The sequence below is a fragment of the Rhincodon typus genome, chromosome 19 (genome assembly GCF_021869965.1).
Source record: "Rhincodon typus isolate 14 chromosome 19, sRhiTyp1.1, whole genome shotgun sequence".
Lineage (NCBI taxonomy): Eukaryota > Metazoa > Chordata > Chondrichthyes > Orectolobiformes > Rhincodontidae > Rhincodon > Rhincodon typus.
The window spans coordinates 20832606-20845482 of NC_063350.1; the positions used below are offsets into that span (position 1 = coordinate 20832606).

Here is a 12877-nt window from a genome sequence, read left to right on the forward strand (position 1 = left end):
GCTCTCTCCCAGCAGAAAATCTGGCAAGGGAATGATGGTTACGTTAAGGCTGGATTAATTGGAAATAAGCAGCTGTGTTGATGTTTGAAATGGAACAATTTCCAGGTTTAAATTTCTCCAATTCGTAGTAACAAATTTTGGTGACAAAATAGCAAGATGTCGCAATTTAAAAGTTGAAAAGAACATTATCAATATATGTCTGAAGGATAAGATTAAATAAGATAGTTTTGCTCTATATTGTTCCCACTGATAATATAGGCTATGTAATAATGAGATTGGAGTAATGTATGTTCCAATGGCATTGTGTGTAACCACCTATTCTCATACATGTACTAGTGCTCTCGTGGCTCCCTTTTCTGTTGCTCCTGCTATTGGTACTGTTATGTAAACAAATGCTCCAGAACCATCATTTTAGAACATGAAACTTTGGGAGTAATGGGATACAAATGTATTTGTTAAGTCCCACTGGGTTCCTAATTTCAGTCATCTCACTATTAGTGGTGTCAGGTAAAGAGCATTTGCTCTACTTTTGCTGGGGAAGAGATTCCGAGGAAGAGAGTTCTTGTCTTGTCAGTGTGACACATCTCTTTCGATTCATGGTATCATTGGTAGAGCCTGGGATCAATCATTAACCTGTTCTTCAACTATAGTGCAGGTGAGGGTTGGTGACGCCACAGTAAGAATGAAAAAAAATTGTTAATCCTTGGTTGAAAGAGTCAGTTAGATTAATTATGCCATCTGTGTATGTGACAAATATTTTAAGTTGTTTAACTAGTTCTTAATTGTTGGGAATACAGTTATTATCATTTCGTTTTTCCTGGCACTTTCAAAAGAGGAGTCTATTATCTTGCACGGGAAAATGGGATGCTGAGACTTTGCCACTTAATGCTAGTTTGATTCTTGTTGGTGATAATGATAGCTGCATGGGATTAAATGCCCAGTTTGGATGGCTAACATTTGCCATCATTTTTGTAAGGTAACAAACACTTTGCAGGACAAAGCAAGAGAATCAAGAGTAAGTAACTTAATAATTAAACTGTGGGGAAAGCTATCTGTAACTGGATAATCATAACAATGTCTTATTTCCTGAAGGTTTGTGGTTATCGTTTGCGACTCCATTTTGATGGTTATTCTGAGTGTCATGATTTCTGGGTGAATGCGAACTCTCCGGATATCCATCCTGCAGGATGGTGTGAGAAGACAGGTCACAAATTACATCTGCCTAAAGGTGAGATATATTCTGGCGTCAATCTCATCAAACTCACTCTGTGCAGTAATTGTAGGCAAACTAGGCCATTATCTTACATGTGTTAAATTGAAGTGACCTGGTACGAAACTATTGATGGAATCACAAACAACATCCTGAAATGCAATTGTGTATTGGAGGGAAAATGTACAAAAGGCAAAAGCTTATATCATATGATTAGTAAGTTTTGATGATCTTGTTTGATGCCACTTGTGCTAAATTTGACAAGAGAGCATTAGGTTACAGTGTCAATAAGAATGAGCCATGTGATTGTCAAAGATTTACTTTGTTAATAAGTAGGCATGTTAGCTGTGCTGTATATTATAATTTGTGATCTCGCATATAAAATTGCATTTTAGACTACATCAGAATATTGTTTGTCTGCTGTGTGAAGACTTTGGGTCATCTTCCACACGAACAAAAACATTTTCCACCAGGTGGCGTCATATCAAAACCTAATACTATCAATTTTTAAAAAAAAAATTCAAATATGCTTTCTGGACAAGTATGAAAATTAATTCTAATTTACAGTGTAGCTTGATATTATTTAAGTGAAAGGAGTCATTTTAATACAGGATTGATTCATTTGGGAACATAATGTTATTGTGCTAACATTTCAGGGCACAAAGAGGAAGAATTCAATTGGCCAAATTATCTGAAGATTACAAAGTCACAAGCTGCACCAAAACAGCTCTTCATCAATCAAAATACAGTGAGAAACTGCACAATTTTTAAGCAATTTCTTATGTTTATTGTTTGAACACACAGCTTTCTTCTCAGGGTGGTAATAAGGCCTTTCTCTTACAGCTTTAAATTTTTTAATCAGTTTTGTAGCCTGAAAATTAAAATAAGAACATAAGAGGCAGGGGCAGGTGTGAGCCTTACTGTCCGTTGAGTCTGCTGCACAATTTAATAAGGTTATGGCTGATCTTCTACCTCACTGCAGCTTTATCTGCATATCCTTTCATTTCATTTTTATTCAGAAATCAATCCTGACTTGTAAATACAATGACTAAGCATCCATAGCTCTCCAGGGTGGAGAATTCCAAAGACTCGCATACCTTTGAGTCAAGGAATTTCTTCTCATCTTGGTCCAAATGTTGAAATGTCAGTTGGAACATTCTTAGATGAATTTTATTTTATAATCTGAATTTTGTTTGTTTCTGTGAAATCACATTCACTAATGTGAACAATCATGGAGAGCACATTGGGTGCACTGCACCTCAAGAAGGATGCTTTGACCTTGGAGATGATACATCATCGATTCACCAAGATAGCACCAGGGCTTAAACATTGTCTTGTGTCGCCAGGTGTTTAGTAGATTAAGGGATGATCTAGTTTATATGTTTTGTCAGGCAAATGTTCTCCAGGTGAGAGGATCTTAAAATTAGAACTAGATCTTCAGAAGTGAGACCAAGAAGTGGTACTTCACGCAAAGGTCAGTAGAAACCTTGAGAGATAGTAAGAACTGCAGATGGAATCAGAGATAACACAGTGTGGAGCTGGAGGAACACAGCAGGCCAGGCAGCATCAGAGGAACAGGAAAGTTGAGTTTCGGGTAGGGGCCCTTCTTCTGAAATGAAGTTGAGTTCTCTTTCTCAAAAGGCAATAGTTGACCAAAATCCACAGATTTTTATTAGATGAGGGGATATGGTTAAAGATGGTAAATGGAGCTGTAGGCTGAGTAAATTGGGTCTACACACTGTGGAAGTCAGAACAATTAGAGGTGATCTTTTTAAAACATGTAGGATTCCTAAGGGGCTTAACAGGGTAGATACTGAGAGGTGGTTTCCCCTTGCTCTGAAATATCGAACATGGAGACATGGTGTTAGGAAAAGGGGTATATTATTTGATAAGGAGAAATGTCCTCATTCAGATCAATGTGAGTCATTCGAACTTTCTATCCCCGAAGTTTGTGGATTTTCCATGGTTGAGTAAATTCAAGGCTGAGGTAGATTTCTGGTCTCTCAGGGGATCGAGCGATATAGGAGCAGGTGGAAAAATTGAATTGAGACACAAGATTAGCCATAAGTATATTGCTTGGAAGATTGCAAGATTTAAAGATCACATGGTCTATTGCTCCTCCAGTTTGTTATGTTCTTATTTTTTAACTATGCTGTAACTCATTGGAAGAACAGTTCAGAAAGGCTAACTAAAAACAATTATTCCTGTATTCCCGTGAATACTTTAACATTAATACACATTTATTTGACTGTCAGAGTTCTGAGGAAGGGTCACTGGACCCGAAATGTTAACTCTGTTTTTTCCTCCACAGATGCTGCCAGACCTGCTGAGCTTTTCCAGCAACTTTGTTTTTGTTCCTGATTTACAGCATCCGCAGTTCTTTCATTTTTTATTTATTTAACTTCTTCCTCTGAGAGGACTCTGCTGTCTTCTCTGGTGTGGAGACTTAATTTAAGCCACCACCAGTTGTTCTCTGTCTAATGAGAGAGTAGGACAATGGTGACTTTATGGGTCAGTGGCCTGATGGTATTATCACTGGACTGTTAATTCAGAGACCCAGGTAATATTCTGGGGAGCTGGGTTTGAATTCCGTCATGGCAGATGGTATTGAATTCAATAAAAATCTGAGTTAATTGTCTAATGGTGACCATTGAATCCATTGCCGATTGTTGGGGCTAAAAAATCAGTAGTTCACTAATGCCCGTTAGGGAAGGAAACTAACATCCTTACCTGATCTGGCCTAAATGTGATCCAAAGCAATGTGGTTAACATTTAACAATTAGAGATGGACAATAAGTGCTGACCTAGCCAGTGGCACCTTCATCCCACATATCCTTGAATAAGAGAAAAGGCCAAGAAGATAGTTGGTGAGAGAAATTGAAATAACATGTTATTGAATCAAATCAAGCACACTTTTTTGGAATAGGGAGAAATAGGTGCTTTAATGTGCTTTAATATGACTGATGTTGTTCCTAAGAGCTTATGAAATTTACCATTAAAAGCTTCATACATATACAGTCTAATTGTGACTACAATAGTTCTCATCTTTGCATGGTTTTTGTAGTTTGTGTAGTGACAAAGAAGAAACTAGTGAAAGTGACTGTTTAAAAAGTGACGTTGGCACAGCTGAGCCAATTCTACAAGAGTTCAAATGATAGGCAAAATGATTGAATCTTATGATGTTTTAATTATAAGTTTTCTTTCAGATGATTACCCCTTTGGGATTTCGTGTTGGAATGAAACTGGAAGCAGTTGATAGAATGAACCCATCTCTAATTTGTGTTGCCACAGTGACAGATATCATTGAAAACAGGTTCCTGGTTCATTTTGACAACTGGGATGACACATATGATTACTGGTATGCTTTGCACTTTGCCATGGATTCTGAAAAGATACAAACAAAATAAATCAAAAAAGGAACATAAAAAGCATTGTTGAATGAAATTTAAAAAGATAAAGGTGGAAGAAAAATAGGAGGCAATGGCCTGGTGGTATTATCACTGGACTGTTAATCCAGAGACCCAGATAACATTCTGGGGACGTGCGTTCAAATCCCACTACAGCAGATGGTGGAATTTGAATTCAATAAATACCTGGAATTAATAATCTAATGATGACTGTGAATCCATTGTCGGTTGTCGGAAAAACGCATCTGGTTCACTAATGTCCCTTAAGGAAGGAAACTGCCATCCTTACCTGGTCTGGTCTACATGTGACTTCAGACCCACAGCAATGTGGTTGACACTCAACTGCCCTCTGGGCAATTAGGGATGGGCAATAAATGCTGCCTAGCCAGCGACGTCCTCATCCCGTAAATGAATAAAGAAAAAAGATTACTGTCAGTTTATGACTGCTTAAGAAAATGAGGGGAAAAAGGGATGTAATCCCAAATGGATGGAATTGGTTTTTGCAAAAATAATAAATGGACAACATGTATATGAGTTATGCTGAGGGATTTTTTGATTCATTCATGTTGTTTCTTCCACAAAACTGATTTTGTTTTTAGCCTTTTCGCTCCATGCTCCAGCATCATACCTCACCCAAGCAGGTTCACTGCTCTTGTGCCACTTGGTGATTCATGGGAGTGAGAGTTGCCTGAGATGTCTGCCTGATTATTTCCTATTCTCATCAGTTCCATTTGATGTCTGGTTGAATATCAAAATAAATATCTATCGAATAATCTATCAAAATAGATTAGTATTTTTACAAAAAGATACAGTGAAAGTGTTTAAGCAGCTATACTCTGACGCCTATATTAAGAACAGAAATCATGTATTAAAAAAAATTAAGATAATGTCCATCTTTGTTCAATTCACGGCTCATGGGTTCCCAAGGTTGAGGAAAAGACAGGAACCACATTCTCCACAGCTGCAGGAAGCTGACATCGAAGCTGCTGAATTGTGGGCTGTTGGGATCCCAGGCCGGACCACCGTGTCACCTAAGACACCACAGTAGGTCCCCTCGAGGACACACCCATCGCTAAAGCTGCTGCTGAAGCAGACCACCATGCTGGGCTTTTGGAATGCCTGGTCGCAAGATGCCACAGAAGCTGCCTCAAGGAATCCCGTGCTGTTGGAATCCCGGGTCGAACCACTGTGCCGCCGAAGATACTGTAGCCAGAATTTCAACCACTCACCAAACTGCTTTTTGTTTTAGAGTTGTAGCTAAACTGTTTATGTCTAGAATAGAATCTCACATCATTGGGACAGTGTTAGAATGTAACTCTTGTATAAATTTAAGATGATCTCCTTCACATTTCTGTCCCAACCACGTGTTACCTTGTTAACGGCTTTTCTGAAGTATATGTCAAGTATATCCATTTCATTTTGCCCATCTTCTGTACCTGTTACCTCCTCAAATAATTTGATAAGGACTGTTGGTTCTACTCAGTACTTCTATAAAACCAATATCATATCTAATACCAAAACTATACCAAGTAATTACCAGAGGAGTAGAATAACAAGCAGGTGTATAAGTATCTTATGGTATATCTAGGATCTTGTCAGCTATGATTCACACTCAGCAACTGTTGATCTCAGATTGTATTGTAATTGCAACTAAAATCTCGATTGTTTAATTTTCTGCTTTTGTTTAAAAATAACAATACTAATGTGCTGATTGTTTCAGCAACAACAAATGAGGAGAATGGATGGATAACCTTCCTCTAACTCAACAATTTTCTTTCCTAGGTGTGAAGCCAGCAGTCCATACATCCACCCTGTAGGTTGGTGTCAGCAGCATGGTAAACAACTGACACCTCCACAAGGTAAGTGGAGAATATCAACACTTAACTGTTCGGAATTTGAAGCTTTCAAATTCATCTGTAATCCATATGGATGGGTTGAGGTTAGTCCATGAACACACAGAGAGAAACTGCAAGCAATGAAGGAACAATGGAGAGATGCAATGATTGTGGAAATGTTGTGCAGCCAAGGCTAAGGAAATGGTATAGTGGATGTTGAATTTAAACTGTTTTCAAATAGAATTCAGAGCAGAACGTCACCATTTTTAATACCTTGTAAAATTGCATCCCCAATTTCACTGTTGTTCCACAACACCAGGCCTACTTCCATTAAGAATACTTGCTGCTTGTTTTCTACACACCAAAACATATCATCACCTCATATTTATTGAAATTTGAATGCTGTGTGAATCTTTCTAACCCATTCTGCCGTCAATATTCCTTTGGTCATCGAAAGCATAAACCACCTTCTATTTTTGGTATAATTTGTAAATATTGGCATGAGACTGTCTAGATCTATATGCAAATCAGCAAAATAGTCCTAGAGCTGGAACATGATTACATACTTCGCTGTCTCCACTATCGCTATGATTCCCCAGGATACTCATGTTCCACCAAGACTGGCATCCTGAGTGTTCCCCATTTTATTTGCTCCAGCATTGGTGGTTGTGCCTTCAGCTTCCAAGGCGCTGATTTTGGGAGTTTCTCACTGAATCTCTCCACCTGTCTATCTCTTATCCCTTCTTAAATATGCTCCTCAAAGCACTTTTTTTCATTAAGATTTTTTTTGTAATCTGGTCTAATACCTCCTGCTGTGGCTCACTGTTATATGTTGCTTTGTAATGCTCCTACAAAATACCTTGGGAAATTTTATTGTTAAAGATTCTATGTAAATGCAAGTTCCTGTTATTTGAACACTTCAAAAAAAAAGCCTATAAATTTCATAGATAACAAGGTGTAGAGCTGGATGAACACAGCAGGCCAAGCAGCATCAGAGGAGCAGGAAGGCTGACGTTTCGGACCTAGACCCTTCTTCATTCTCCAACATGTGCAGTTTCTACTATCCCTATAAGTTTCATTCCTGCTTTCTAACCAACCAGTTATCACATTTGCTGACATCTATATAAATCCAAAGCTTTCAAACCTCTCAAGTATGATCCCCTTCACATTTCTATCCCAACTATATGTTACCTTGTTAAAGGCTTTTCTAAATTCTAGTTCAAGGAAATCCATTTCATTTTGCTCATCTTCTGTACCTGTTACCTCCTCAAATAATTTGATAAGGACTGTTAAACATGATTCTCACATTTGAGATCCATACTTTGTTGCTTCTATATCTCTCTTTTCAAGTGTGGATTCATTTATAATTAAATGTTCTCAAATTTTCTGTCCATAGATATTAAGCAAACTGATCCATAGTTAGCTTGATCATATCACTTTTTAAAATCTGCTATTAAATTAACCACATACCAATGCTAAAGATTACAGGGGAGAAATTATGCACCATCACCATCACTAAAGAAGTAGTATTAGACAAACTCATGGGGCTAAAGGCAGACAAGTCCCCTGACCTTGATGGTTTGCATCCTAGGATCTTAAAAGAGGTAGCTACAGAGATAGTTGTTACCTTGGTTGTAATTTTCCAAGAATCCCTTCAGAACGTTTGGAAAATCATATTTTAATCAAACAGAGCCAGTATGACTTCATGAAAGGGAAATAATGTCTGACTAACTTATTAGAGTTTTTGGATGATGTCTCAATCAGAATGGATGGAGGGGAACCAGTACGTGTGTTGTATTTGGACTTCAAGAAGGCGTTCAACACGGTACCTCACAAAATGCTCAATTAGAAGATAAGAGCCCATGGTGTTGGAGGTAGTATATTGGCATGGATAGAGAATTGGCTAATGGGCAGGAAACAGCAAGTGAGGATAAGGGGCTCTTTTTCAGTTTAGTGACCATTGGAGCTCTACAGGGATCATAACTGTTTACAATATATATCAATGATTTGGAGGAAGGAAGTGAATTACTATAGCAAAATTTGTAGACGACAGACAAAGTAGGTGGAATGGCAGGTTGTGAGAGGGATACAAACAGTTTACAGAGAGATATTGGTAAGTTATATAAATGGAAAAAGGTTTGCAAATGGAGTACAAAATGGGAAGAAATGAATTTGTTCATTTTAGAAGGGGAACAAAAGAACAGAATGTTATTTAAATGGGGAAGAACCTGCAGAAAGCTGTAACACAAATGGGACTTGGGTAGTTGTGCATGAAACACAGAAAGCTAGCACATCAATGCAGCAGGTAATCAGGAAGGCTAATGGAATGTTGGCCTTTATTTGAAACATGTTGGAGTATAAAAGTAAGGTAGTCTTACTGTAAAAGTACAGGGTGCTCTAAGGCCACATCTGGAGTACAGTGAGCAGTTTTGGCTCCTTATTTAAGGAAAGATATTATTTCATTAGAGAAGGTTCACTCAAATGATCCCTGATATAGAGGGATTCCTTAATGAGCAAAGACTAAATAGGTTGGGACTCTACTCACTGAAGTTTAGAAGAATGAGAGGTGATATCATTGAAACATATGGGATTCTTAAGGGGCTTGACAGATTAAATGCTGAGAGGATGTTTCCCCTCATAGGGGTGCTAATTTAAGACTGAGATGAGGAGGAATTTCTTCTTTCAGTGGGTTGAGATTCTTTGGAACCTCTGGCCACAGACAGCTGTGGGGACAGAATCCTTGTATATATTTAAGGTTGAAATAGATTCTTGATCGGTAGGACAATCAAGGGTTACAGGGAAAGGGCAGACCTGAGGAATTTTGGATCAGCCATGATCCAGTTGAATGGTGGATCAGGCTTAAGGGGCCAAATGGCCTATTCCTGTCCATATTTCTTGTGGTCTTATGGTCTTATGGTCTTATAGTTCTCCTAAAGACATTCAGATGATAACCTTGAGTCTAAGGTGTGATTTTAAACCTGACTGCTTCATCGATCAGTTGACATACCCACACTGAGCCTGTAGCTTTTACTCTTATCCTGCTTTTGAGCACCTACCAGAAACCTCTGAGCTGCTTGTGTAAATATATAATTGGGCCGTGATGATTACTGGGGCTGTACTGCTGTTTCGCCTGTGGGTTTCAGTGTGAAAGTGGTGGCACAAGGTCAACTTAGAAGAAAGAAGAGGCAGGGAGGCAGTGGTCAACCTAAATGAGTATGCCACTATCATCACAAATGTCATCTGTAAATATACAGAGGACTATGTATCAAAGAATGTAATCTGAATGTTCCCTAACTGGAAACTACCGATGAACTGGAAGATCCATTCCCTCCGGAAATCCGGATCTGAGGTCTTCAAGTGGGATAACCATGACTTATATAGGAAATCTAGGTACGATCTTTGTAAAGCTATCGGGGACACCAAGAGACAACACCAGATTAAACTAGAATCCCAGGCTAACCACACAAACACATGCCGACTGTGGTAAGCTTCCATGATATAATGGGCTACACAGTGAAGTCGAATAGAATCGCTGACAACAATGCATCCCTCCCCGATGAGCTCAATACATTCTATGCTCATTTTGAACAGAAAATCAGTGAAATGATGTCCTCTGCCCCGACGGCCTTGGGTGCACCTGTACCCATGGCACATCGGCCCTCTTGAGGGTGAACCCATGGAAAGTGACTGGTCTGGATGGAGTCCCCAGCCGTGCACCCAGATCCTGCGCGGATCAGCTGGCGGGAGTATTTACCGACATTTTTAACCTCTCCTTACTACAATGTGAGGTTCCTATCTGCTTCAAGAAGACCACTACCATCCCTGTGCCAATAAAAATCAGGCAATGTGCCCTAAAGAATGCCACCCAGTGGCTTTGTCATCCATCATTGTGAACTGCTTCAAGAGCTTAGTAATGGCAATCATCAACTCCAGCCTCCCAGATTGACTTGATCCACTGTAGTTCGCCTACCATTAAAATAGGTCCACAGCAGATGTCATCTCCTTGACCTTACACTCATCCTTGGAATGTCAGGCTAACAAGGACACCCACATCAGAGTCCTATGTATTGACTTTAGCTCCGCCTTCAACTCCATAACTCCAACAAAGCACACCTCCAGACTCTAAGACCTAGGACTCTGTCCTCCCCTCTGCAACTAGTACTTTGACTTCCTGACCCACATACTGCGATCAGTAAGGATAGGCATCAACACCTCCTCCATAATAATCCCCAACACTGGTGCCCCGTAAGGTTGCATACTCAGCCCTTTACTATTCTCCTTATACTCTCACGACTGGGTGGTGAAATTCAGCTCTACCTCTATTTATAGATTTGCTAATGACACCACTGCATTGGTCAGATCTCAAACAACAATGAAACAGAGTACAGGAAATAGATAGACAGCTAAGTGGCCTGGTGTCTAAAGCCAACAATCTCTCCCTCAATGTCAGCAAAACAAAGGAGTTGGTTGTTGTCTTTAGGAAGTGGAATGGAAGACATGTCCCTGTCTATATCAATGGTACTGAGGTGGAGGCGGAGAGCTTCAAGTTCCTGGGAGTAGATATTACCAACGATCCATCCTGATCCATCATGTCGACCTTACAGTCATGAAAGCACACCAATGCCTCTACTTCCTTAGAAGGCTAAAGAAATTCAGCAAGTCAACAATGACTCTTACCAATATTTATTGAGACATCATAGAAAGCATCCTATCTGGATGCATGACAGCTTGATATTGCAGCTGCTCTGCTTACGACTGCAAGAAATTACAGAGAGTTGCGAACGCAGCCCGGTCCATCACGAAAACTAGCCCGCTTTCCAATGTGAGATAGTAGGAACTGCAGATGCTGGAGAATCCGAGACAACAAGGTGCAGAGCTGGATGAACACAGCAGGCCAAGCAGCATCATAGGAGCAGAAAGGCTGACGTTTCAGGCCTAGACCCTTCATCAGAAATGGGGGAGGGGAAGGGGGTTCTGAAATAAATAGGGAGTGAGGGGGAGGCGGATAGAAGATGGATAGAGGAGAAGATAGGTGGAGAGGAAACAGACAGGTCGTAGAGGCGGGGATGGAGCCAGTAAAGGTGAGTGTAGGTGGGGAGTTAGGGAGGGGATAGGTCAGTCCAGGGAGGACGGACAGGTCAAGGGGGCGGGATGAGGTTAGTAGGTAGGAGATGGAGGTGCGGCTTGAGGTGGGAGGAGGGGATAGGTGGGATGAAGAACAGGTTAGGGAGGTGGGGACGAGCTGGGCTGGTTTTGGGATGCGGTGGGGGGAGGGGAGATTTTGAAGCTTGTGAAATCCACATTGATACCATTGGGCTGCAGGGTTCCCACGCGGAATATGAGTTGCTGTTCCTGCAACCTTCAGGTGGCATCGTTGTGGCACTGCAGGAGGCCCAGGATGGACATGTCGTCTGAGGAATGGGAGGGGGAGTTGAAATGGTTTGCGACTGGGAGGTGCAGTTGTTTATTGCGAACTGAGCGTAGGTGTTCTGCAAAACGGTCCCCGAGCCTCCGCTTGGTTTCCCCGATGTAGAGGAGGCCACAACAGGTACAGCAGATGCAGTATACCACATTGGCAGATGTGCAGGTGAACATCTGCTTGATGTGGAAAGTCTTCTTGGGGCCTGGGATGGGGGTGAGGGAGGAGGTATGGGGGCAGGTGTAGCACTTCCTGCGGTTGCAGGGAATAGTGCCGGGTGTGGTGGGGCTGGAGGGGAGTGTCCTCCCACCTCAAGCCGCACCCCCATCTCCTACCTACTAACCTCATCCCGCACCCTTGACCTGTCCGTCCTCCCTGGACTGACCTATCCCCTCCCTAACTCCCCACCTACACTCACCTTTACTGGCTCCATCCCCACCTCTACGACCTGTCTGTTTCCTCTCCACCTATCTTCTCCTCTATCCATCTTCTATCCGCCTCCCCCTCTCTCCCTATTTATTTCAGAACCCCCTTCCCCTCCCCCATTTCTGATGAAGGGTCTCGGCCCGAAACGTCAGCCTTTCTGCTCCTATGATGCTGCTTGGCCTGCTGTGTTCATCCAGCTCTGCACCCTCCTTCCAATGTGTCTGTCTATACTTCCTGCTGCCTTGGGAAAACACCCAACATAATCAAAGATCCCTCCCACTCCACAGCATCGGGCAGAAGATACTAACGGATTTAAGAACAGCTTCTTCCCAGCTGTTATCAGACTTATGAACACACTTCTCATATATTAGAGTTGATCTTTCTCTGCAGCTTCTCTGTATTACATTACATTCTGCACCCTGTTCTATTACCCTGATGTACTCATGTAAAGTATGACATGTCTGCTAAGCATGCAAAACAATACTTTTCATTGTATCTTGGTACATGTGACAATAATAAATCAAATCAAATCAAATCAAAAAACTAGATAGTCAAGGAGGAGTAAGTCCTGTCACATTTA

At 40.9% G+C, this 12877-nt stretch overlaps 1 protein-coding gene across 1 annotated transcript in view; it reads left to right on the forward strand.

Annotated features, from left to right (window-relative positions):
* Positions 1-12877, forward strand: part of l3mbtl1 (L3MBTL histone methyl-lysine binding protein 1) — a 74900-nt gene that overhangs the window by 39323 nt on the left and 22700 nt on the right. The window contains exons 10-13 of the mRNA XM_020527221.2: positions 1093-1228; positions 1867-1958; positions 4417-4568; positions 6400-6476. Coding sequence (XP_020382810.1) covers positions 1093-1228; positions 1867-1958; positions 4417-4568; positions 6400-6476 — 457 coding nt within the window. The remainder of the gene's footprint in view (positions 1-1092; positions 1229-1866; positions 1959-4416; positions 4569-6399; positions 6477-12877) is intronic.